The following is a 25,397-nucleotide window of genomic DNA, read 5'->3' on the forward strand; positions in this document are numbered from 1 at the left end:
TCTGCAAACAATATCACAGACAACAGCCCCGGCTCCTCCCCACCCAGGCTGCTCTGGGCGGCGCATAGGAGGCCCAGCCGAGGTCACTCCCACATCAGGGCTTTCAGGAGCCTTTCACCTATAGCCAAAAGTTGAGTTCAGGGTCAGTATTTTTGTTCATTTTGTGGGAGAAAACATGCCAGTAGTGCCACTTGGAATTTCCAAGTATATAAACCACATTTGTAGCTTGATAGAAAGGGGACAATCATTTGTGACCAGTTTGGGGAACCCAAGAACGTGGAAGCTGCCTCCCAATGCCCCTGACGGCCCCAAGGTCTTGGATGCCCCTCATCCAGGACCTCACGCCCCAGGACACCCCCTGCTGTCATTCCCAAGGCTGCACCCCAGGCTCCACCCTGGCTCAGCCCCACCAGACACCCAGTGCCCCCTGCCAGGCCCCCACCCAGGGCACCCACTAGTCCACCGTCCACTGCTGGGGGCTGCATCCCCACTCTATGTTCTTGTGATAGACACATTTGTCTGCTTGCGTGGGGACGGGGACGACGGAAGCTCTCTGGGGAAAGACACCTACGTTCCCTGGTTTCCTCCTGGGACTCCCTCGGGGCACGCAGTGGCGTGGGAAGGCACACGGGTCCCCTGCAGGGCACCTGGTGATGCTGCAAGTGGGCGTGAAAGAGTGCTACCTGCCCTCTGGACAGACATGAGACACCGGCACTGCTGGGTGTGCAACGGGGAGACCTGCTCCCGACACAGGGACAAAGTTGTGAGCTGCTGCTCTGCAGGCATTGCACGCACGTGTGCAACACAAGAAACCACCACACGCCCACTGCACGGGGTGACAGAAAAGGCGCTCAGGGTGACCTCCTGGTGCTGACCTCTTTTTAATAAAGGAAGCAAACCAGATGTGAAATATCAACATCTAATTGTAGAGGGCTGCATGTTAAATGCAAACATTGATTCTGGAGTGGAAAACACGGCTTTTTCCCTCTTCCTGTAAGTGACATGTTTGCACATTTTGAAATTTTCGCTCACAATTGTTAGCTGAAAAACAGAAAAGAGATTTTAATAAAATTAAGTAGAATTTTTAAACAATTAAATAGATCACGCAGTGTTAGCTGCAAAGTGGGGTATAGACAGAGGATGAAACAGCAAAGAATGCACTGGCGCTGTGAGGGCCGAGAGCTCGGGGCCTGGGGGAGAAGGGCCAAGAGGGAAGGGGAGCCGGGCTCACGACTCGGCCTGGTTGAAAGCAAGCATGCAGTGCCTCAGATTCCCCCAAATCTCCACTAATTCTTAAAAACACCCTTGAGAGCGTTTCTACAGATGTCACAGCCCTGCCTGACGTCTCTCGTCCAGGAACAGGCACCCCATGTTCACCGATGTGCACGCAACAACACAACAGAAACTTCCGGAACTTCTGGACCAGTGGAAAGTGGAAAACCAGCAAGGCTGAGCAGCAGTCACCACAGACTCCACCCCGTGGCGGCTACAGCTCAAACCAGACCTGGATCCCGATCCTGAAAAGCGGTTGTACGTCCACTTTCACCAGATCTCACAAACGGTGAAAACAAAGTTCAAAAAATGTGAAGTTCACAGAAATAGAAGCGATTTGTCTAAAATTCACCCTCTTAATTTGTGTTTAAAAAGTACTCTCCATTTCCTACGTGTCGTGCTTCTCTATCCAAGTTAAAACCAAGTTTCCTCATTTTCTATAACTATTGATAAGTTTAACATCATATAAGAAATCCTCTTTAATTAAAAAATATAAAAGACACATATTTTGGCAAATGGAATAACTGGACGTCCATATGCAAAATGTGAGCCTGAAGCCTGACCCCAGGCCACACGCAAAAACCAACCTGAAACACAGACGTACTGTTACACCTAAATCTATAAAACTTCCAGGAAAAAACAGGAGCAATCTTTGCGACTGTAGGCAAAGATTTTTTAGTTAAGACCCAAAAAGCATGAACCATAAAAGAAAAAAGTTCGCAAATTGGACTTCAACAAAATTTAAAATGTATTCTCCTCAAAAGACACTGTTAGATGGAAAAGCGAGCCAAAGCCTGAGGAAATGTTTGCAAAACACGCACCTGATGAGGACGTGGAACCGGGATGTCCAGAGAACTCTCAGCTCACAAGGAGAAGTGGGCAGAGACTTGAAGACATGCCCCCCAAGGAGGAGAGCTGACGGCAAGGCCGCGCTGGCCATCACCAACCGGAGCCCCAGCACGCACCCCGCGCACCAGCGAGGTTGGCGTTTCCATCTAACGACATAAACAGCCTGCAAGGCCCCTCACAGAGCAAGACAGCACACAGCTACTAAACCCGCGGAAAGAAGCTAATGGCCACCAAAGAAACACAAATTAAAAACCATAAGAGATGGCACTGCACACCCTCCAGAATGGTGAGAAGCTTCAAAACGAGCATCAGCTGTCAGTGACGACGTGGTGCAAACGAAGGTGCCACGTGCTGGCGCGGCGAGCAATCACACAGCACCAAGGCTGCAGGTCCCTACACGGAGACGCACATCCAGCGCCCGCACTGCCTCTCCCAGGCCTTTCCCTGAGAGGAGAGGAGACATCCACACAGAGACATGTCCTGGGATGTTCACAGCAGCTTTACTCATAATAGCCAAAAATCGCCCAAGTAACCCAAATGTCCATCAACAGGTGAATGAATAAACAAATTGTGTTACAGCCAGAGAACAGAATCCTATTTGGCAATGAGTGAATCATTTATTTTATTTTTTTGGAGGAAGATTGGCTCTGAGCTAACATCTGTTGCCAATCTTCCTCTTTTTTTTTTCTCCCCACAAAGCCCCAGTACATAGGTGTATAACCTAGTTGCAAGTCATTCCATTTCTTCTTTGTGGGACACCACCACAGCACAGCTTGATGAGCGGTACCATGCCCACGCCCAGGATCTGAACTGGTGAATCCCGGGCCACTGAAGTGGAGCACACGAACCTAACCACTCAGCCACAGGGCCAGCCCCATAAGTGAATGATTTATTGATGCACATGGCAAACAAACAAAGCTCAAAGTATGCTGAAGTCATAGGCCTGGAGGCAGGCTGGGGGCTGCAAAGACTGGAGAGGGGAGCAACCCAGGGCCCCTCAGGTGGCGGGACCTTTCAGATGCGGCTGAGTCGGGGTGGGGTGGGGGTGTCAAGGTCAGTGTCCTGGTCATGACAGTGACTGTAATTTCCAAGATGTTACCATGGGGAAAACTTCATAAAGGGCACACACAGGAGCTCTCCATGTTATTTCTTACAATTGACTGTTAATCTACAATCATCTCAAAATTAAAAAAAAAAAAGGTTAATAAAAGAAGCCAGACATGGGCACACACATACGGTGCTCTGCGCTCACAGTGTCCAAGCTGGACACTCTGGTGACAGGCATCGAGGGGCGGTCTCCGGGTCCCAGGTGGGTGTGGAGCTGATGGGAAGGGGCAGGAGGGAACGACCTGGGTGATGGAAGTGTCCTCTGTCCTGATGACAGAGGTGCACACATTTGTCAAAATTCATCAAACCCACCCAAAAGAGCGGCTAAAATTAGAACGATGGACAAGAGCAACGCTGTGGAGGTTGTGGGGCAGGGGGCACGACCTCTCAGGGGAAAGTCTGGCAGTTTCTTATAAAACTAAAGTCACCCCTTCTCAATGACCCAGATGCCCCACTCTTGAGTATTTACTCAAGAGAAATGAAAACATACGTCCATACAAGAGGCTTGCCAAAAATGGTCACAGAAGCTTTATTCATGATGGAAAAGGCTGGCAAGAGCCCAGATGTCAACTGACAAGAGCCCGGATAAACAAACAGCCGTGTATTCGGGCAATGAGAGACTCCGCCCAACCAGAAAAGGCTGAGCCACAGCAAGACGGTGAAAGCAGCATCCTGCGAAGGGCGCCCGTTGTGCGGCTTCGTTCACATGAAGCGCTAAACAGGCAAAGTCAACCTCCGGTGGGAGAAGGTCAGTCGTTCAGGGTGGGGGGGATCCCGAATGGCCAGAGGCACACGGGATGCCAGAGGGAACGTCCTGTCCCCTGTAGGGGTTTGGGCGCCTGCATTTATCAAAACCTTATCGAAAGGTGCGCTGGGCATTACTGCATTTCATGGTGTGAAAATCACCTTAAAAATGTAAACACAGACTGAACCCTAAGGAACGGAACGTTAGCATCTGGCACGGAGCGTCCAGGGACGAAGGGCACCGTTGTCTTCCTCTTACCCCGAAAGGCCCTGAAATCCACAGTGGGTTTGGGATGATCAGATGGATAAACAGTTAGTAAAGCAAATGCGGCAAAACGTGCCCAAGGGGAGAATCAGGCAGGAGGCACTTCTGCTTTTTCGACGTTTCTCTAAGTGTGAATATTTTCCCAATAAAGTGCTGGGGAGGGAAACAAAACATTATTCAAACTGTACACTTGAAATCTGTGCACTTTATTGTAGGTATATTATACCTCAAAAAATGGAAAAAAGGCAGAGCAATCTTCACCAAAAACCCTCATTATTATGCACACCCCCTGGGGGGCAGCCGATAGGAGGCCCTAGATGTGCAGATCCCAACCTCCAGAGCCTGAGGATACACACCTCACACGGCAAAAGGGACTGTGCAGGTGTGATTCAGTCAAGGACCTTGAGATGGGAGATGACCCTGGATTCTCTGGGTGGGTCACTGTCAACACAGGGGCCCTTCCAAGTGGAAGAGGGAGGCAGGGTGCCAGAGTCAGAGGGGATGGGACGATGGAAGCAGACGCTAGAGCGCTGTGGGGCCACGAGCCTAGGAATGTGGTGCCTCTAGAAGCTGCAAGAGGCCAGGAAACAGATTTTCCTCTGGAGCTGCCAGAAGGAAGCAGCCCGCTGACCCATTTTGGACTGCTGAGAACTGTGAGACAGTAAGACAGTAGGTTTGTGCTGCTTTAAGCCACTAAGTCTCTGGTCATTTCTTACAGCAGCAGTGGGAAACCAATACACCCCTGGAAGCCCCCTGGGCAGACAGCAACAACACACACAAGCACCGAGCGGCACGCGCTGAGGGCTCCAGCCGCACTGATGGAAACAGCCCCGAACACCCCAAGTTGTGTTCACACAGCAGGACCCGCCCGCGTGGGAAGGAGCAGGACGGGAGCTTTGTCCCGCCGCGGGCCGGTGGAGACACCAGAACACAAAGGCCCCAGTCGGGACAGCCCTTCTGGGGGAGGTGGTCCTGGACGGCCACGAGCAGCTCGGCCAGCAGAACAGCTGGGATTTTGCACTTTGCTGGTGTGTATGTTATACCTCGGTTCTTAAAAAGCTTTAAAAAGCAGTGGCGTGAAAGTTTTCAAATTAACACTTAAAACTTACGCTATTCCTTTAAAATCTCCATTTAAATCTAAGTTTACAAGCTGTGCTTTTAGGTTTCCGTCCATCTCTCCCTCACTCTGAGCCTCCCAGCCCCTCCTGCCCGCGGGCTGAACGCTCCTTGCTGTGGCGCACAGACCCAAGCAGCTGGGGCTCTGGTACCCCCGTCGGCACCCTCACTCACTCCGGGGCGCCACTGTCACGGTCTACAAGTTCAGATCAAAACAGGATCCAGCGGGACAGTGGCACGTCTGTGGACCTACCACGAAGCAGCAAAGGCTACACTTCCGATGGAGAGCAGCACAAACTTTATCTCCAATACGCTCCTAGGGTGCAGCCTCCAGACCCTATGTGATCTCAGAGCAGGACCAGGCAGTCACACCTCCTGCAAAAATGCATCCTGGGAAAAACGAGTATCAAAAAACTACCACCAAGTGCTGCTCAGCAGCATAGCGATCAGACCAACTCACCCTGCGTCCCACTGCCAGTCCTATCCTACCGTGTCAGGGAAATGCCAAGCCGAGCCTTGGCGATGCTTGAAGGAGGGCGTCTGCCGTGCTCTCTGCGTCGCCCGAGCCTGGAGAGCCGCTCGGCTCGCGGGCCTTCCAGAAGCATGTCCTCCTGCTCCAACAGCACAGCCTCACGACTGGGCCTGCCTGGTCCTTCCTCAACCCAGAAGGCTCTCGAGTTCTTCCTCAGGGCGTGGCATGATGGGGGCATCGCCCCAGCTCTGCTGGGCGCTCCCCTGGGTGACACACAAGCCACTGAGCAGCACCTAGCCTCAGTTTCCACACCTGGAGGAAGGGAGAGGCCAAGAAGGACGTCCATGACAGAGCTTCAAGTGCTCGTCCTTTGTGAACTCAACTCCTAGAAAAGCCAGTTGCCAAAGAAAGACACTTCCATTTGAGCAGGAAAAGATGCCGCCCAGCTGGCTCTGCAAATCCGAGGTGACGAGGGTCTTCCATTCAGGACAGTGATTCCAAAGAGCAGCCTCGGGTCATGGGAGAGCCACCAGAAGTGCAAACGGTGAAGGTCAGAGGGGAGGAGCCCCCCCAGGAGACGGGCGCCTGCCCTGGCCCCTGGCGGTTGGCCCGTCTGCTCCTTCTCCACCCACCAGATCCCACCCGCGTGGCTTCTGCTCTTCTTCTGCCTGTTCTGTGTCACCAGTGCTTTGGGCTCTCCTGGAACAGCATGAGGACACACCTTGCTGCCTCCCATCCTGGCAGCAAGTCCCCCGCCATGGCCCGTTCTCCACATTCCCGACCAAACCTTCCATTGGAGAGGGCCGCTGTCTCTGCTGTGGCACCAGCTGCGGCCTGGGCAGATGGCAGCGAGGTCCCTCGGGACCGATCCCAGGTAACTCTGCTCATGCCTGAAGGACAACATCTGGGGGTGCAGTCGAGCTCTCAAACCTCTGAGAGCACTGAGCAGCAGAGAAGGGGATGGGGGGTGGAGCCCCCAGGTCTCGGAATGGCCCCTCGGTCGTGGTGTCGGAGGCAGAGCCAGTCCCAGCCCCGCAAGACTGACAGGAGGACACAGTGTCACCTTTTGTTCAGACCCTTCTACCCCTAAAATACAAAGATCACACTAAGCAAGCTGATTTTCTTTAACAGAGATGACCAAATCTGTTGAAACAACAGAGGCGGAAAGGCAGCCTCTTCCCGAAGTGGATGGCGCACCTGCGAGTCTCCCCAGGTGCCAGGAGGGTCAGCCTGGGCACTGGGCACTCCGGCCACTCCTCACAGCTCTGGTCAGCTTGAGGAACCAACGTGCAAGTGGACTCAGACACACTCACAGGTTCACTGCTTCCTGAAGCAAGTCCTCTGCGCCCTGTGGCTCAGGACACGGTGCCCGTGGCCAGGCTAAGAAAGCCCGGGGCCTGTTCCCCTTCTCACCCTCATGAGGGGAGGGGGGCCCCAGTCTCGGACCTGCCACATGCCAGCTCCTGCTTCAGCCCCAGCGATGAGCTCCAAGGGGCTGGGAAGAGAACTTGTGAACTCGGCAAAGGCAGGCTGGGCCCGTCCTGGGGCCACGAGGAGAGTCCCCCAGCCTGAGAGCTGTGCCACCTGCTCCCCTCCCCCAGCAGGAAGGAGGCTGTGAGGGCAGGAGCCAGGTGACTACAGAGACACCTCGCCCACCCGAGGCAGCTCTGTGGTTCCAATGCACTCAAGACGCCCAGTACAGCAAGGTCCAAGCTTAGCCAAAGGCTCCGTACAAACACGTACCTTACAAACCCACGTGTTTCATTCTCACTGAACTAGTGGCTACAACTCCGCCTCATTGAGGGCTCACAGCCACCCTTGGGACGGCAGACAAGGGATGAGGCCGGAGCCCAGGGAAGGTGAGGGGTGACAATGCAAGCCTGGCCACAAGGCCTGCCTGCATCCACAACCCAGCTGTACCCACAACAAACCTGCACATTTTATGCCGTTTCCCACAAGCAGTCACACAAATGAGCTACCATAACTCACAAGCAAGTTTCAGGGGATGTTTTCTTAGAAGCTGCCGGGTTACAATGCTTTTTCCTTGGAAAATCACTCTTAAATGCTAACAGGCCCCAGAGTCACCACAAGCCAAGGAGGGGACACACAGAGGGCACAGGGCGGGCAGCCCTGGCCGCAGGGCTGGACATCCAAGCATCCACGTTTCTTTGGAAAGGGGCCTTTTCTCTTTAAGTGGAATGAGAAGTAAAAAATACTCGCCTGTAAGGTATAATAAATCTTCAATGAAAACACACTGACCCCCACTGGGGATCAGAATTTACGCCTCCAAATCCTGGCCCCAGGGCCAGGGCGGAGGACTCGATGGTCACCAGAAGGCGGCAGAAACCCTCCCACGCGAGCCCACAACCTCATGTCCTTGCCTTAGCAACTCAGAATCATCTACCAGAAGTGGCTCACAGTTGCCGTGGTAACCCAAGGGATTTAAGACATTAACAAAAGTACACAGCCGAAATCACTTGTTGGATTCCAAAAACACCTTCTGCTCGACAACTGCATTTAAAACATCAAACCCACGGGCTTAAGGAGCGTACCATTTCTTAACTGTTGAAAAACTCTCATATCTAAAGGCCTCCAGCATCACAGCCTATTGGCGACTCATGACACACAAGCAGGTGTCCCGGGACAGGAGGTGAAGGTACCACTCCACCAGCCCCCTCAGAAGCTTCCGCACGAAGCATCCGTCCTTAAGTCATTCATCGTGGACTGCTGCTTTTCAGGTTCTAGTCAGAGCCAGTGAAAGATTACGAACCAAGCTGGGAGCAGACGGAGAGACCACGGTCACCCGCCAACGCCTGAGCACCTCTCCTTCCCAACAGCCAGTAGGGTGATGGACAGTTCTTCTATCTGCTCAGAAACGTAACCTTCTTCTGACTTAAGTTCAGTTAAACTCCAAGGGTTCTGGGGGGCTGCCCGCTGGGGACATTTGCAACGTCTGGAGACATTTTTGGTTGTCAACCAGGGGGTGGGTAGCTACTGGCGTCTGGTGGGTAGAGGCCAGGGATGCTGCTAGCATTCTGCAGCGCCCAGGACGGCCCCACGGCAGAGAGTCATCCGGCCGAGGCTGAGAAAGCCTGGGTAAACCAACTTGTACTGAACATCCAGGGGTCTGGCCCTGTGCTCAGGGCTGGGAACACAAAGTAACAATGAGAATGTGAATGAATAATAAAGGCTACAGCATATCCTGGGGAGGCAGTGCTTAATGGATACAGACTTTCAGCTTGGGAAGATGAGAAAACTCTGGAAATAGATAGTGGTGATGGGTGCATAACAGTGTGAATGTACTTAACGCCAATGAATCGTACACTTACAAATGGTTAAAAGCGTGAAGTTTATGTTATGTACACTTTACCACAATGATAAAAGCTGTAGTGTATTGAGCGCCCCAAGGGGGGCACTCTCGCCACTGAGGAGAACAGGAGCCGGCTCACCCGGGGCCCAACGGAGCCCTCTAGGCAGGGGGAGCGGGCGGCCTCCCCCAAGCACAGGGTGCTCAGTGTTTGCGGCCTTTCTCAGAGCTTACTGCCCCCACTCCCTGGTTTGCAGCCTTCTGTCCACCTCTGTCCGTTCACACAGTCCGCTGACTTCCCACCTCCATGCTGGAGGGGCCTCCCCACAGCGGGCAGTTGCCAGGAAGCCTCCATTCTGCTCTGGACCAACCCCTGTTCCTCCACCCTTCCTTACCCCAAACGCAGCCCCCAGGTCTCCAGCGCACGTGCAGGGGTGCAGGGGTGACAAGCTTGTTCCCAATCTGCCACTCAGAAAGGCTGGGAGTCACTGTAATGGCCACGTGCTTGGCGCCGGGAAGCACGTCTGCTATTTAGGAAACATCGAATTTGCTGTTTCCTGGTCTGGGTGACAGACACAAACTGTCCTCTCGAGTGGAGGAGCAGCTTCAACAGAGCGAAGCTCAGAGCCCGCTTGAGCCTCCCAGGGGTCAGACTGGGGTCGGGAGAGGCCCCCGTATTGTGCAATGACAGCCACTGGCTGTGAGAACAGAACACCACGTCTGTGGGTCCGACATGGGAGCCCACGCTTGCTGGCAAACAGCAAACACCCCTCGTTGTGAGGGGCTTCGTGGCTACAAGTCCTCAAGCCCCAGGTTGAGGAAATTTTTTACCGAGGACAAAACTCATGCTCATGAATCTTTTGTTCACAGCAATGACCACAGCACAGCACACGCCCGCTGGACAGGGAACCCAGAGCTGAAGCCGCGTGACTGGGGAAAGGTCAGCACGCAACATTTGGTCCCTCCCTCCCGCCTTCACATCACCTCATTTAACGCACTTTCCATCTTTCTAAAATTTTAACATTTAAATCTTTTACAATCCGGTCACCCCACCAGTGCTTAGGAAAGCCATGCCCCATAAGAGAAAGCAGGCCATGCCTGCCACTTGCACATCCTTATGCTGGGGGCTCCTGCCAGGCACCACCTCACTCCTCCAGCTGTGGACCCCGCAACTCAAGTACCGCCCAACTTCAGAGCAGCCCTACCCCAGTGCCCTCTGTGTGTCGGTGATGCCGGTGCTGTACTGATGGGGACGCCTGGGCCCTTGGGACACGTTGGTCGAACTCCCTGAGCTCACAGCAATCTACTGTGAGAGGAGGTGACCCACTGGAAATGCAGAACTTTGTCTACAAAAGGAACAGCCATGGGGCCACCAACACACAGTGCACCTGGGCCACTAACGGCCCCACGGTGCCTGAGCCCCGCCTGTAACAAATGAAAGGCTTACTTGAGTCTCGGCTGCTGAACGGCCACCCCGATGTCGGAAGGAAAGACGGCACCGGGGAACCGGCCTGGCTGTCGTCCTCCGCCTGCTGTGTGATGTGCCGGACAGTCTCTTTGTTTTTCCGATTCTTCCTTCGGCCTGTGGGCTGCCAACCGTCCCCTCCAGCCTGCTCTGAGAAAGAGTTCTGGATCACACCGTCCCTGGCAGAAGGCAGCTCGCTCCCTCCATAATGAGATGGCGAGATCTGCTCTTCCTTGATACGCAGAGACCCGTAGCCCACGTCGCCAGGCCACAGGGACTGCGAGGAGACGTCGTCAGGGCCGTCGGCCTTCGGCTCCTGATCCTCTTTCCCGTAGCTGCTTCCGCCTTCGTGGCAGCTGGCGATGGCCGAGTCTCCAGAAGAATTGGCAGGACTCGTGCGCCGTGCCAACCACGGGGAGATGCTCCTGCCGGCCATCACGGCAGAGATCAGCGCGTCTGTACTGCTGCCCGATGGGGTGCCGAGCTCAAACTCCGAGAGCTCGTCGGAGGCGTCTGGCTTGATGCTGATGTCCAGCGCAGCCTTGATGAAGTCGTGGCATGCCTGCACGATGTCCGTCATCTGCAGGAAGCTGGCAGCAGACATCACTTCGATGACATTCCTGCTGGTGAGAGCCAGGTGGGCGGAGTACATGAAGTCGATGATGGCCTTGAAGCCCTGGGCAGTGACGATGTCCAGGTGCGTGACTGTGGCCTGGTCAGATGTCTTCTGCACCTGGCAGTAGAGTGTCTTGAAGTAGCGGCTGCTGCCCAGGAGGACGTTCTTGTGTGCCTTGAAGACCTTGCCCTCGACGACGATGCAGACGTCACACAGGACGCCGTGCTGCCTCTGCTCGTTGAGCTCACGGAGCAGCTGCCGGTAGTGGGATGCGATTTCCATATCTTCCTTTCGGTTGTTCATCGGGAAGTCTGGTTGCTGGACGCCTCTTCTACAGACTCTGTGGGGGCAAAACCAAAGAGTTACCCACACGGTCGACACAAACACGCTAGGCGGGAGTCAGGCACTGACTGCATGTGAGGAAGGTGGGCACGCAGGCCTGTGCACAGTGCACATCTGTGCAGGGAGCAATCTGTGCACGGTGCACACCTGTGCAGGGAGCACACTAGCACGGGACACACGCCTGTGCAGGGAGCACACCTGTGCATGGTGCACATCTGTGGAGGGAGCACTCTGTGCAGGGAGCACACCATGTAGGGAGCACACCTGTGCACAGCACACATCTGTGCAGGGAGCACTCTGTGCACAGCACATGCCTGTGCAGGGAGCACAACAGCTCAGGACACACACCTGCGCAGGGAGCACACCTATTCACGGTGCACGTCTGTGCAGGGAGCACTCTGTGCAGAGTGCATGCCTGTGCAGGGAGCACGCCTGTGCATGGTACACACCTGTGTGGGGAGCACACCTGTGCACGGTGCATGTCTGTACAGGGAGCACTCTGTGCACAACACATGCCTGTGTGGGGAGCACACCTGTGCATGGTGCACGCCTGTGTGGGGAGCACGCCTGTGCATGGCACATGTCTGTGCAGGGAGCATGCCTGTGTGGGGAGCACACCTGTGCATGGTGCACGTCTGTGCAGGGAGCACTCTGTGCACAGTGCATGCCTGTGCGGGGAGCACACCTGTGCACGGTGCACGTCTGTGCAGGGAGCACTCTGTGCACAGTGCATGCCTGTGCGGGGAGCATGCCTGTGCATGGTGCATGCCTGTGTGGGGAGCACACCTGCGCGGGATGCATGCCTGAGTGGGGAGCACACCTGTGCACAGTGCACATCTGCATGGGGTGCACGCCTGGGGGAGGAACACGCCCCGTGGGAGGCCTGGCTGCTGTGCTAGGGCAGAAGTGACAGCAGCGGGGCCCAGAGCACTGCTCGCAGAGGGAGTGGCTGTGCCTTCGCTGGAATCTGAAGCAAGTTTCCGGGTTCAACGCTTACCATCGTCAAAATGGACACAGAGCTCTGAACAGAATCCTCACACAGCATCCAAGTCTCAGAACAAAAAACAAATATTCCAGAAACAAGGAAAACACCCATCAGTGGGTGGAGTCACCTTCTTACCCAAATGGAAAATCTAGGCTAAATGACCCAAGTGTCCCCTCATCTCCCACCCTTAAAAGAAAAAACAAAAAACTGACCTCCTACACAAACAAAACCCACAGAGCAGCAGACAGTCGCAGCCCCAGCCCCACAAACTCCCAAAACTCCAGCTCAAACGGCCCAGAGGGAGGAGGTCAGCCCGCCTGCCGTGGGCTCCGTGGGAGGGAGCCCTGCGACCAGCTCATTCCCAGGCAAGGCGCCCAGCGCGGGAACCCAGGAGAACAGAGACTCCCGGTGCTCCCTCGGCGAGAGCAGCGCCACATCACAGAGTCTGGAGGCTGAATCCTCCTCGACCGCGCCCCCCGCGGCCTCCCGACCTCCGTCTCTCCTGGGATGACCAGAACAAAGTGCCACAGACAGGGGACAAACAGCAGAACTTGAGTCCGGCAGTCTGGAGGCCAGAACCCGAGGCCAAGGTGTGGGGGGCCACACCCCCTGCAGGCTCCGCGGGAGGAGGTGCCCGAGACCTCTCTCCGCTGCTGCCAGTGGCGGTACCCATGGCCTTCTGTGGCCTGCAGACGCCTCGCCCCGTCTCTGCCTCCAGTCCACACACCTCCCTGTGAGTGTGTCTGTGCCCCGTGTCCCCTTCTCACAGGGACACGGTCACACTGGGTTAGAGGCCACCCTACTCCACTGAGGCCTCATCTTAACGAATTAAACCCAAATTGGGTCAAATTCTGAGGCACCAAGGGTCAGGACTTCAACAGATGCGTTCCGGGGACATAGTCACCCCATGACAGGCCCTGGGAAAGAGAAAGTAGCTGGGGTTGACCTTCCCTATCACATGCTCCACTTTCCTGCTAAGCAGCAGGGCTCCCCTGAAAACCAAAGTGTGTCTAATGGGAGAAAACTAGGCTGTGAAACGCAAGGACGTCTGCACCTTTCCCATGAGGGGCCTCTGGGGGACGCACCAGGGTGACCTCAGACTCGGCTTCATTTACCCACGTTTGTTACAACATGGACCTTCCTTCGGTCTTTACAACATGTCCTGAAATGTCACCTAAATCATCGCAAAACGCCCTTGTGAAAAAGGCAGTTACTCTGCTTCCTGTTCCACAGGCCAGGCAGACGAGGCAGGAAAGAGTGAACCAGACAGCAGGGTCCCGGGCACCATCCCACTGACCCCTCCGCACCCTTCCTGCTGGTGGCCCCTGGTGTGATGGCCGAGGCCCTGGTGACCACCTGCTGCTGCACGAGTCCCTCATCTGGACTGAGCACTCCTTGTGGCCAGGCGGCTGGGCCACAGCCGAGGACAAAGGCCACCCCCAAAAAGGGCCCCCAACTCAAGACCCGAGGTAGACACGCTGCCTCTGTCATGTCTCAGCCTTTCGGCCACAGCAGCTGAGCCTGTCCCCAATGAGGACGGGCCACTGAGGAGACCTATCCTGCAGGGAGGGCCATATATCCACGGGTGACACCATGGCCCTCGACCTCGAGCGCATCAGACCCCGGAGGATGGGTTCTAACCAGATGCTGCCCCAGGGTTTGAGTCGGGCGGGAGCAGGGTACGAGAACAAATGTCCAGGCCTGGCTTTATTCCTCATGCCTGGCCTTAGACGCAGACTGACCAGGCATTGAGGGAGGGACCAAAACACTTCAAATCAAGGAAAATGACCATTTAAACTCAAGGCATCAGTTTAATGCCTCGCATCCATACGAAGTGGCAACCGGTTCCTGGGCACGTGTCTGGAAGAGTCAAAAACGTCTGCACCCTGTGTTCAAATCAGGAAGCTGTATGTCTCATTATCTGATTTAATATATGAACAGTAAGTCTCTTTTCTCACCAGTAAAACAGATCCTTTAAGAATTGGGATGAAAAGGAAAAGAAAATGTCATTTTACAGAAGCAACAACCATCTCTCAAGGCTTGCATTTCTAAAATAAGTTCAACTCGTGGAAAGTTTTGAAATAAATTATTATTCAACCAGGGCAGCTTAAAAGTCAGTTATGCACTTCAGAGGGATTTTTCAGTACAACAAACAATACAATTTTTATTAGGGAATAAGGTTTTTTGTACACTAAAAAGAAATCTAAAATAATGGAAAATAGACGAGTCTGGTACGGAAATCTTAAGGACACACACGACTTATCCACGCCCAGGGAAGCTTCAGGAGAGCAGTGAGCTCCAACATAAAGCTGACGATCTCTCCACATCAGTAAGATGCTCATGGAGGCCCCGCCCTCGTGGCCACAGCAGAAGAGCGGCCACCCAATGGCCGGTGCCCAGTTGCTTTTTGGCAGCTGCAACTCTAAAAATAGAAGCTTCCTGGCAACACGGCCAGTCATATCATGTAGCAGCTTGACAAGTAAGATGCAGACTTGAGACTAAAGCCTCTCACAACAGTTTTTCTTTGAAGGCAAGGATAGCAGAGCCCCTGCCCTGCCCTGGAGGAGTGCACCATCTAATGGACACACCAGTTCCAGGAACACACACCTGCTCACAGGACACACACCTGCTCAGGGAACACACACCTGCTCACAGGACACACACCTGCTCAGGGAACACACACCTGCTCACAGGACACACACCTGCTCAGGGAACACACACCTGCTCACAGGACACACACCTGCTCAGGGAACAACCTGTTCTGGGAACACATACATGCTCACAGGACACACACCTATCCAGGGGACACACACCTGTTCATGGGACACACCTGCTCACAGGGAACACACACCTGCTCATAGGACACAAAACTGCTCAGGGAATACACTCCTGCTCATAGGACACATGCCTGTTCATGGAACACACCTGCTCACAGGACACACGCCTGTGGAGAGAAGCTGACCGTCATCTCTGAGCTACCGGTGCTGCTGTGCAGGTCTCAGGGCATCTTCATGGATTCAAGGGTCCATGTGTGGCACCCCTGTGAAGAAGGGGCCCTGTCAGAGAGGAGCCTGCGGTCCATGAAGGGACACAGATGCCAAACCACCGTCCAGTGAGGAGCTAAGGGCTGGGTGAGACTAAGGAGGCCAACAGGCTACCTGCTGCCACGCTGGTATCCGAGGCGGCACAGGGTGACACAAGGACGACCTCGAGGCTACACCAACTCTGTGCTGTTTTTTCCAAACACCACTTCTGTTTCTATTTCTCCTGTAGGTTCTCTACTATCTATTTTATTTGTAGCTCACTAACCTCAAGATACTTCAGTTTCAGACAGAATCACTTATGAAATGTTACCACTTTGGTACCAAAACAACTTGAACCCCCACTCCAGACCGAACTCCAAAAGTCGAGTCGCCCTGAACAGCGCTGGGAGCTCGTGAGCCCCACTCCGGGTAACCAGGGACACGGTGAGTAATGCACACGACCCACACGTCTGCTAGATGAAGGGTGCCAGCCGGGGCCTGTGCCTTCAGGGCAGCCAACCTGCCTGGCACTCCTGGGGCCACTTGCAATCCCACAGCCTCCAGGAAGGGCAGAGGTTGTCCCCATCTGCAAGCCAGGGGAACTGAAGCTCAGAGACCCTAAGCACCTGGCCAGCACAGAGCAAGCTTCAGAACCATGCGTGCATTTGATGCCAAAGCCCCAGGATGCCCGGGAGCCTTGCTGGGCCACGCTGGCTTCAACAACCGATGCGACACAAAGTCTCAACTCTGCTCGGTGTGGGGGCCCAGGGGCAGCGAGAGAACATGACTCCAACGTTCCAGTAAAACAAGCCACACACAGACCTGAGCGCCGGAACCGGCTCCCAGCACCTCCTCTCTGCGCAGCGGGCGCACATCCTGCCAGCTCATGATGCAGGCGTCCAGATGCCGCAGGGAAAGGCAGCTCCCTCACCCATCACTTACATGGTGTGGAGCCCTCAGCACCCAGACTCATCTTGGAAGTTACAGAGCACATTCCCGAATCTTCTACCAGCATCCGAAGGTGAAGGGTTCTCTTCAGAGGCATCAGTAGAAGCTACCCTATCGAAGACAGACGTTTATCATTGACTCCAGCTCCTCCAGCTGGCTCCTGATGCTTCCTTGTAAAGGCCAGATGATCACTGTCTCAAGATGCACGGGAGCCACGAGACGTGGACGCTGCTGTGAGCAAATTCCATCTGCTGCCTGTGTGCTCAGAGCACCAATTCCAGGAGCACGGGTTCTTTTTCCCTTCGTCCCTAAAGGGCTGGGAAGGTGATTTGTTCTAATCAAACTGTAAAGAAGTGGGTGCGACTGAGACTGTGTGCCCCTCTTACATCCAAACGAGTGCCAGGTCTGTGCCAGGACCTGGGCCTGCAGCCGGCCGGCTCCTCCCCAGGGCCCATCACCGAGTCACCTTCAGGAAAAGCCCACCGCTGACTGGGAACAAGCCAAACATCACGCAAACCTATGTCACCACACCAGACCTCCTCCCACCTTCTTACCACCAATATAACTTCTGTATTTCATTTAGGTTCAACTTAAACTTACTTAAAATTTTCCAGAAAATGTAATCTAACAGACAAATATCATTTTAAAGTAGAAGCAAGATACCTTTGTGCTAGAACCAAACCGATCTGATCCCGGCCTCAGTGGCCAAGCGGCTCCCCTCAGGCCCAGCTGGGCTCCCGGAGGCGGAGGGAGGAGACCCAGAAGACGCTGAGCCGGGTTTAGCTCTGCAGCAGTCGTGTGTCCCTTAACGACAGGGACACGCTCTGAGACGCGTCGTCAGGTGATGTCGTCGCTGTGTGCACATCACGGAGTGAACTTACACACACCTGGATGGCACTGCCTGCGACACTCCTGGGCTCCAGGGTACTAACCTAGGGGACGGTGGTCGTCTACACGGTCCATCGTCGACTGAGACTGTGTGACTGGTTCCAAAGCTGCTCTTTGTGATTGTTCTGGTGAGCTTCTTTAAAGGGGCCACATTTTGAACAGACACACCACAAAGCAGATGTACAAATGGCCAAACAGGGGCAGATGCTCTACTCCACAGCCCTCAGGGAAACGCAGACACAAACTGCCTGGGAGACGCCCCTCAGAATGGCTAAAACTGAAGGGAGTGACCACACTACGTCAGCAGGATGTAGAGCAACGGGAACCCTCACACTCTGCTGCCGGGGATGCGACACGGTGCCGCCATTTTGGAAGACGGCTTGGCAGTGTCCTCAAGGTTGAACAGACACCATATGAGCCAACAATTCCAAAGGGAGGTGCTGACCCAAGAGAAGTGAACACAGGTCCACACGCACTTACACGCATTCACAGCAGCCCCATTCAGGACAGTCAGAACCTGGAAACAACCCAAATGTGCATCAACAGGTGGACAGACCAACAAACGAGGGTTATCCCCACGGTGGGACGCGCTGGGCAGGAATAACTCAGGTGCCTCCTATCGCCTTCCTGTGCCGACAAAACATCACTTCCACAGACACAGTGGATCTCAAAATAATCATGATGCACGAAAGAAGCCAGACTAAGGGAGGGTGTGCGTCCTCTGCTGGGAAGCTGGAAAATGCAGACGCCTCGACAGGTACAGGGACAGAACCAGGACCGCGGCCGCCTGGGCTCAGGACATCCGGGGGGAGGTAAGCGTCCTGCCTGGTGGTCTCACCAGTGTGAGCAAGCTCGTCGAGTGATACTCTTTAAATGACAGCAGTGTGTGGCATGTAAATTATACCTCTATAAGGTGAACCAGAAACCTACCTTTCTGAAAATATTCTCACTCAACTACAAACTTGTACTGATTTATTGCCCTTTGTTGTGGGTTGAACTGTGACCCCCAAAATCCATTTGTTGAAGTCGTAACCCCCACGACCTCAGGAAGTGACCTTATTTGGAAAGGGGGTCGTGGCAGACGTAATTAGTTACGATGAGGTCATTAAGGTGAGCCCAAACCCGATGACTGGCGTGCTTATAAGAAGAGAACAGTGGGACACAGACACTCTCGTGAGGAGAGGCCTGTGAAGGTGGAGTCTGCTGTGGGTCCAGGATCTGCCAGAAGCTAGAGAGAGGCCGGGGCAGAGCCTCGGACCTCGGACTTCCGGCCTCCAGGACTGTGAAAGAGTAGACCCTGGTCGCCTCAGACACTCGGCCTGCGGTCCTCTGCTGAGCAGCCCCAGGACACACGCACACCGCGCTTATCTTCCGAGGACACCACAGAGGCCGACAGAGCGACGGCACACCAGGAGAAACACTGCTCGTTCCACGGGAGGAGCCACGCTCTGCCTGACCCCACGTGTCCCAGGGGAACCAGGCCATCGAGGGCAGACCTCAGCACGCCTGCGTCACTCCCCACACACTGAGGCGTCCAGACAGTTTACCATCTTCTGAAAAATCTAGGCTAAGACACCAACATGAGAAGTCACTTCATAAATCGAGTTTTATATGCATGGTATTATTATTGTTCATGGTTGCATTTTAAAATTTAAAAATGAGTTCCTGACTGGAAAAAACTACTCTGAAATGTTAACAGAAGACCTCTTCACATGGCAAGACGGGCAGGGTTCGATCCAAACCTTCTCTGGTGAGCACAAACTGACACCCTTGTTCCCACACTGAAGCCAGAGAGAGCAAAAACATAAACCTGGGACCCACCCCGGCCCCCTGTCCCTTCCCGGCCCCCTTCCCTGCCCGCCTCTGTGTCCCCTCCCTGCTGCCCTCAGGTCTGGAGGCCCTGCCAGCCCAGCCCTCCACCTCAGCTCCCTCGCCCCTCCTCTTCCCGGCTGCTGCCTCTCTGGGTTCCTGGTTCCTTCGCCACCACGGGGCCCAGAGCACCTCTCCCACCTCCCTACCTGGCCTCCCTACCTGCTTAACTGTCACTTCCTCTCAGGGGCACATCCCCCACCCTGACCACATAGGGCCCGATGTGTGCTGCAGCCTCAGGCACCCCCATTTCCAAACTCCGTTGGGCAGCGGCCCCTCCCTGCCTGCTCGTCTCATGTCACACAGCTGTCACGTGTGGAATGATCCACTGAGCAGGATTCTAACCGTGGGAGCAGAATCTGTTACAAGTCAGCCCCTCGGTGTGCAGAAGCCTGGGGCGGGCCCCAAGTCTGAGGAGGCCCTCCCACCTGCCCAGACAGGGCTCCCCGCTCAGACGGCCAAAGCCAGAGCAGACATGACTCCAGGTCAGCATACAGATGCTGTGCAGACACTCAGGGAGGGACGGGGCTGCGGGCAGCTTCCCAGAGTTGGGTACAAACCAGTCAAGCCGGGAGAGGGGCCCCAGTAGGGAGCAGCCCACATTCAGAAGGTGGTGTTGGCCTCCAAACAAGGCCCCCAGTGAGCCACCACCCCAGGGGTCAGGGTCTTGGGTGGCCTCTCCCATGCCGACCCTGGCCTGGGACTGAGCAAACCAGGCCTGAGCCTTAAGGTGGCTGGGCAGCATCCACCTCTGCACTTTCATGAATCTGTGCCCAGCAACTCAGCTACAGGAACAGAGACCTGAGATGGCGTGGAGAGAAAGGCATGGCCACCCCAGGGTCCCAAGCAAGCCCAACAGCACGAGGTGCCAGACCACTGAGCCCCCCACCCTGGCCGTTCCAGCCCAGCCCCAGAGGACCGTGGCTCCACCGGAGGTTGCAAGGACAGAAGAACCACCCAGCCGAGCCCTGTCAGCCACAGAACCTCGAGACAACAGGCCACTGGTTTCAGGATGTTCGGAGCACGGTGGGAGAGCAGTGGGAAGACGCAGGAGGATGAAACCGGGCAGGGCCAGCAAGAGGCCCTGTAATGAGCCAAGCGCAGGGGCCAGTAGAGGGTTCTGCCAGGCGTCAGGAAGGTTCTGGCAACAGCCACCAAGTGGGGGAACCCAGAGCCCAGCGCTTCAAGGGGAAACATGAGTCCTCGAGTGCAGCCACCCAGTGGGGTCCCAGACATCCTAACAGGTTCTGGCACATGGGAGAGTGGCCCAGGGCCCTGGGAACAAGACGGGGGTCGGGGGGCAGAAAAGGACAGAGCAGGACTGGGAGCGGAGAGCAAGGCCTCTGATAAAAGTCAGAGCCAAGGCGTCATACCCGGTGCCCTGAGGGACGAGTCAGCCCAGCGGCTCTGTCGGCTTCCAGGTCCTCTGCTTCTGCAGGTGGGAAGCTGGTCTGGGGGCATTTCTTTGTTTTGTAGAGTAGGGGAGAGAAAGAGGAAGAGGTCACCTCTCTATGCACTTCCTGCTAGACCTGAGTCCTGTTCTGGACCTTCCATCCTTAAAACACGCTTGATCTTTTTTTTTTTTAACTTTTTATTAAGATTATCATAGTTTATAACCTTGTGAGATTTCAGTTGTGCATTATTGTCAGTCGTGTTGTAGGTACACCACTTCACCCTTTGTGTCCTCCCCCCACCCCCCCTTTCCCCTGATAACCACCAATCAATTCTCTTTGTCTCTATAAAACACGCTTGATCTTAATGGGCAGCTAAACTCCTTTAGGTCATGCATGAAGCATCGGCAACACAAACACGCTCGTGTGAACAGCTCACATCCACACAGGCAAATTCTGCCACGGAATACAAGAGTGGTGGTGAGCCACTTTCAGGTGCCAGACACTGCCTCCTCTTCCAGGAAGCCTCCAGGTGCCCGCCTCACAACAGCACACATGGCGCCTGGTGCCTCCATGCCTGATGCTGTCCTGCCTTCCCTCCAAATCTGGGAGCCCTCAGTGCAGGGACCACAGCTTGATGCTGAACAGACTCAACGCATACTCTCAGGGTCAACAAAACTATACACCTTTTCACATTAAATCTGCAATATTGAAATCTTATATTTTAAACTCAAGAAATATTTTTAAAATGTCCCATATTAAGTGCTGGCCAAGTAGAACGAGACAACAAACTCCTGACCCTGGACAGTGGGTGTGAAGATGGACAGTGAGGCTGAGCAGCCACACACATGGTGACACGCCAGCTCCAAGCCGCCAGTGTCACAGGAGCCATGACTCCAGACAGGGCAGCGCACGTGCTCCGGGTCTTACAAGTCAGAGCGCGACGCCACGTGTGCAGCTCAGGGGGACTCTGAGGTTCCCTGTCAGTCTCAGCAAAGTTGGGGGATGGACACCGCCAATCAATGTTCTGCAGTGACCTGTGTCCCCAAAAGACATGTTGAAGGCCCAACCCCCAGGACCTGTAAAAGGGGACCTAATCTGAAACACAATCTTTGCAGATGCAACCAAGTTAAGATGAGGTCCTGGCCCAAGAGGACTGATGTTCTTACAAAAAGGGGGAATACGGACACAGACGCTCGAGGGGCCACGTGGAGACGGCGGCAGAGACGCCACCACTGCGACCACAGGCCCAGGACGCCTGGGGCCCCCGGAGAGAAGTGGCAGGAAAGGGTTTCGCCCAGAGCACCAGGGAGCGGCCCTGTCCACACCTGGACTCCAGAACTGCGGGGGGGACCTTTCCATCGTTTTAAGCCTCCAGTTTGTGGCTCCTTCTTACAAAAGCCCTAGGGAAAGCCACACATCAACTTGAAAAAATTTATTTTCTTAAAAAGAAAGCTGACCAGCTTAACGAGGCAGAAAAACTGTTTCTGAGAACTTTAAATGTGAGATATACTGTGACTTGAAATGTTAACTCTATAGACACCTGTGCTCCTGCCACCAAGAAAACACAGCATGTAAGAGAAAACGAGCGCAGTGCCACGCTGGCAGGCAGGACGGGCCCTGTGCTGTCTTTTTCAACTTCCTGCTTTGAAACACTTTCCAACCTATGGAAAAGTGTCAAGAATAATTCAGTGAACTCTCACCTCCCCCTTAACCAGATCATCATTTTTTAACGTTTTACAACATTTGTTTACATTAGGTAATATGCTGGAACCTTTAGTCAGTCCCTTTTTCTTAAAGTTTTATTACTCGAACAGGAGAAGCCGCCCATCTACGAGAGGTGCCGCATGGAGTGGCCGTGCGGGCCTGGACCATCCTGGGCAGGGTAGACGCGTCGTGACCAAGTCCCCACCCACCTCTTGGGCCAGAGCAGACAGCAGGAGCCGTTCGTGCCACCCGAACCAGCACAAACGTCGGCTCCAGTTTCCAGCAGAACGTCCAGCAGCTGATCGGACGGGTCCCAGCTCCGTTCCTCCCTTGTCACTTCTGCAAACGGCACAGGCCCTTCAGAAGGTAAACAACCTCAGATGCTGAGCACCCAAAAGATGGGTGGAGGCTGCTGAGCGAGGGAACGTAGCTGCCTGAGCAGGGGGCAGACGGCCACACAGACAAATCTTGTCTCCACCCCTGGCCTCCTGTGACCGATCTGTCCTCAGTTTCCCCAGTCTGCATCAACATCAGCAACACAGCCAGTCCCAAAGCTGACCAGGCCTCAGCAATGAGCAGGTTATAATGGTCCCTGGCACTCCCACAGTGGCCAGCCAAGCCCCTGACCACGGCGGCTGAGCACTGCACTAGCTGGGGACACCTGCCAGGCCTCAGGGGCCCCAGGAAGGGGGGCCGAGGTGGGACACATCCAGCCGGAAGCGGGTGCCAGCCTGGGGGTCACCTGGACCTATAAGGAGCCAGCCAGGAGCCAGCTCAGTGGGTGTGGGAGGCCGTGGGGGAGGGGCCTGGAGGAGGGGCTGGTTCTTCCCACGAGGGCAAGAAGGTGCCAGGGGAGGGCTGGGAGGTTCAGGGCGGGCACTCTGTCCCCCCTTCTCCGAGGTGTGAGGGAGACAGAGCCTCTCCCTGGGAAAGCCCCTGTCTGTAAAGTGCTAGCTGGACCGGCTCCAAGGTGCTTTAAGAAATGAAACTCATGATTCACCAGGAAAGACTGGGACCTGCCAACTAGAGTCCGGACTCAGGACTCGGGGACACACCGGGGAGGGCCACTCAGGGCTCTTGGGGCCGCGGGGGCCCACAAGGGGCTCTCCAGTCTGCCCTACCGACAGTGACCACACCACTGAAAGGGCCAGCTCAGCAGGGCAGCCCGCGGGGAGGGGTTCCCCAGCAGCCCCGGTCACAGCCACGTGTCCCTCCCGGTGACTTTCTCGTCCTCAGGGCCCTGCTGTGGGAATTATGCCCACACAGGGTCATGGGGTTCAGCAAATGCTTGCTGGGATGGTGGGCAACCCTTTGTCATGACAACCACCCCGCAGGTTCTGTGCCCCACGGGCCACTCCCGCCTTGCCCTCCTCACCAAATGCACCCGTGCTCCTGCACAACCCTGACGAGGGAAGGCGCAGCCGAGGCTGCGGAGCTGGAAGGTCTGGGGGCTGCAGGGCGGACCCCACAGCCCTCTCTGCTCCTTCTAAAATCAGAGTTAATCCTCTGACTTAATGTTAAAACTTTCAAGGTGTCTGGGCAAGGCCTAAAAGAAACACAGCGAACAAATGTACTAGACTCTGAGAAAAGATTTCCAAGAAAAAGCTGAATGTATGAAGCTGGCAAAAATTAATGTAAAGTCCTAAAAACCCAAAGATGGTGGCGACTGCAACTGGAGAGCTGCAAGCCGCGGGTCCTTCTAGCATGCAGCCCGCAGCGAGGCGGGGCAGAGACGCGGCCCATCTTGGACCACTACTTCTACCCCAAGGAAAAAGCCCCAGTGCCCATTTGTCCCAGGGCGTCCCAGCTGCCATTCAGAACAGCAAAAAGGGAGGAGCCACCCAGAGGCCACAGTCAGGGGACAAGAGGCGGGAAGCGGGAGGCCAGCTCAGGGGCAACGGGCGTCGCCCACGTCGACACCAAGACACTTAGAAGAAAGAAACGGGGAGAAATCAGAGCGGAGGACATGGAACCTAGGATGTCTGCTCAAATCCCCTTTCCCTCCAAAGGAAGTTCCTTATCTACAAAACTCCAAGAAGTTGTGTGGGGCAGGGTGACACCATGGAAATTAACGTCCAGGAGGCAGAATTCAGCCTAAAGACAGGAGAAACCCACACTTCCCTTTCTTCACTCCTCCTGGGAGCTTGAAGGTGTGCGGGGTGGGACACCACGAGGCAGTCAAACTTTCCTAACAGGACAGCACATGTTGGCCTCCTTGGGTCCCAGAACCCCACACGGCCCTCAGGGGTGGGGGTCCATGCGGGGGCCACTGGGGGCCAATGTCTCATCTAAACCTTAGAACTACGGGGCCCCCAGGGGATGCAGGCTGCCCCTTCCTGCCCCACCACCTGGAGTGCCCGGCACAGAGGCCTCCCACTCCGACTCCTAAGGAGCAGACTGCGGGGCAAGGCGCTCCGGCGGTACGACTGTCACTTTCTCTACAACTACTTCCCGAGCCTCCGCACTGAGGCAGACAAAGAGCGAGAGGGGAGGCCGCCTCGCAGGCTCCTCAGACACTGCGACACTGTGGACTGATGGTCCAGGAGAGCAGGCAGCAGCTACTTGACTCTTCCCACCACGACCTTGAGCTGGATGGCAAGGCCGACGGGCACACCCACGAGGCAGTGAGCACCCGGACAGTCACTGCCCCGGCTCTGCAGCGACCTGCCGCCTCCTTCTCCTGGTGGAGGCAGCTGCCAACCAACTGCTAACGGCTGACCCAGTGGGACCCGGTGCTCACTGACGTCAGGGTCCAGGCAGTGGACAGGACGGTCAGAGGAGAGACCACAGGGGACATGATTTCAGCTCTCTCACCTGCACAGGACTCAGGAAATGGTGGGTGAAAAGAGACGGATGAACAAACCCAATTTCCTCACCAGCTCTGCCAAAATTCCAGCATTTTCTTCATGAGACGGAAATCCTAAAATCAAGCCCCACATCATCTCATCAGCTCCCACTGTTCCCGAGGGGCCAGCTCACACATTTTCAGACCCAGTGTTGGCTGTGGATAAAAATGATTTATCTGGGGAAA

At 55.1% G+C, this 25,397-nt stretch overlaps 1 protein-coding gene across 10 annotated transcripts in view; it reads right to left on the reverse strand.

The window, feature by feature from the left end:
- Positions 1-25,397, reverse strand: part of ZBTB46 (zinc finger and BTB domain containing 46) — a 69,756-nt gene that overhangs the window by 33,392 nt on the left and 10,967 nt on the right. For 8 of the 10 annotated variants that reach the window (XR_006514401.2, XM_044748814.2, XM_044748811.2 and 5 more), the window contains exon 2: positions 10,580-11,553. Coding sequence is in view for 9 of the 10 variants with exons in the window: in XM_044748814.2 (XP_044604749.1) it covers positions 10,580-11,516 (937 nt within the window). In the remaining variant the exon portion in view is untranslated. Of the gene's footprint in view, positions 1-10,579; positions 11,554-12,552; positions 15,411-15,465; positions 15,587-25,397 lie in introns of those variants that run through there. The other 2 variants (XM_070486310.1, XM_070486311.1) reach the window with 2 other exon arrangements.

This window comes from Equus asinus, chromosome 15, assembly GCF_041296235.1.
Source record: "Equus asinus isolate D_3611 breed Donkey chromosome 15, EquAss-T2T_v2, whole genome shotgun sequence".
Classification (NCBI taxonomy): Eukaryota; Metazoa; Chordata; class Mammalia; order Perissodactyla; family Equidae; genus Equus; species Equus asinus.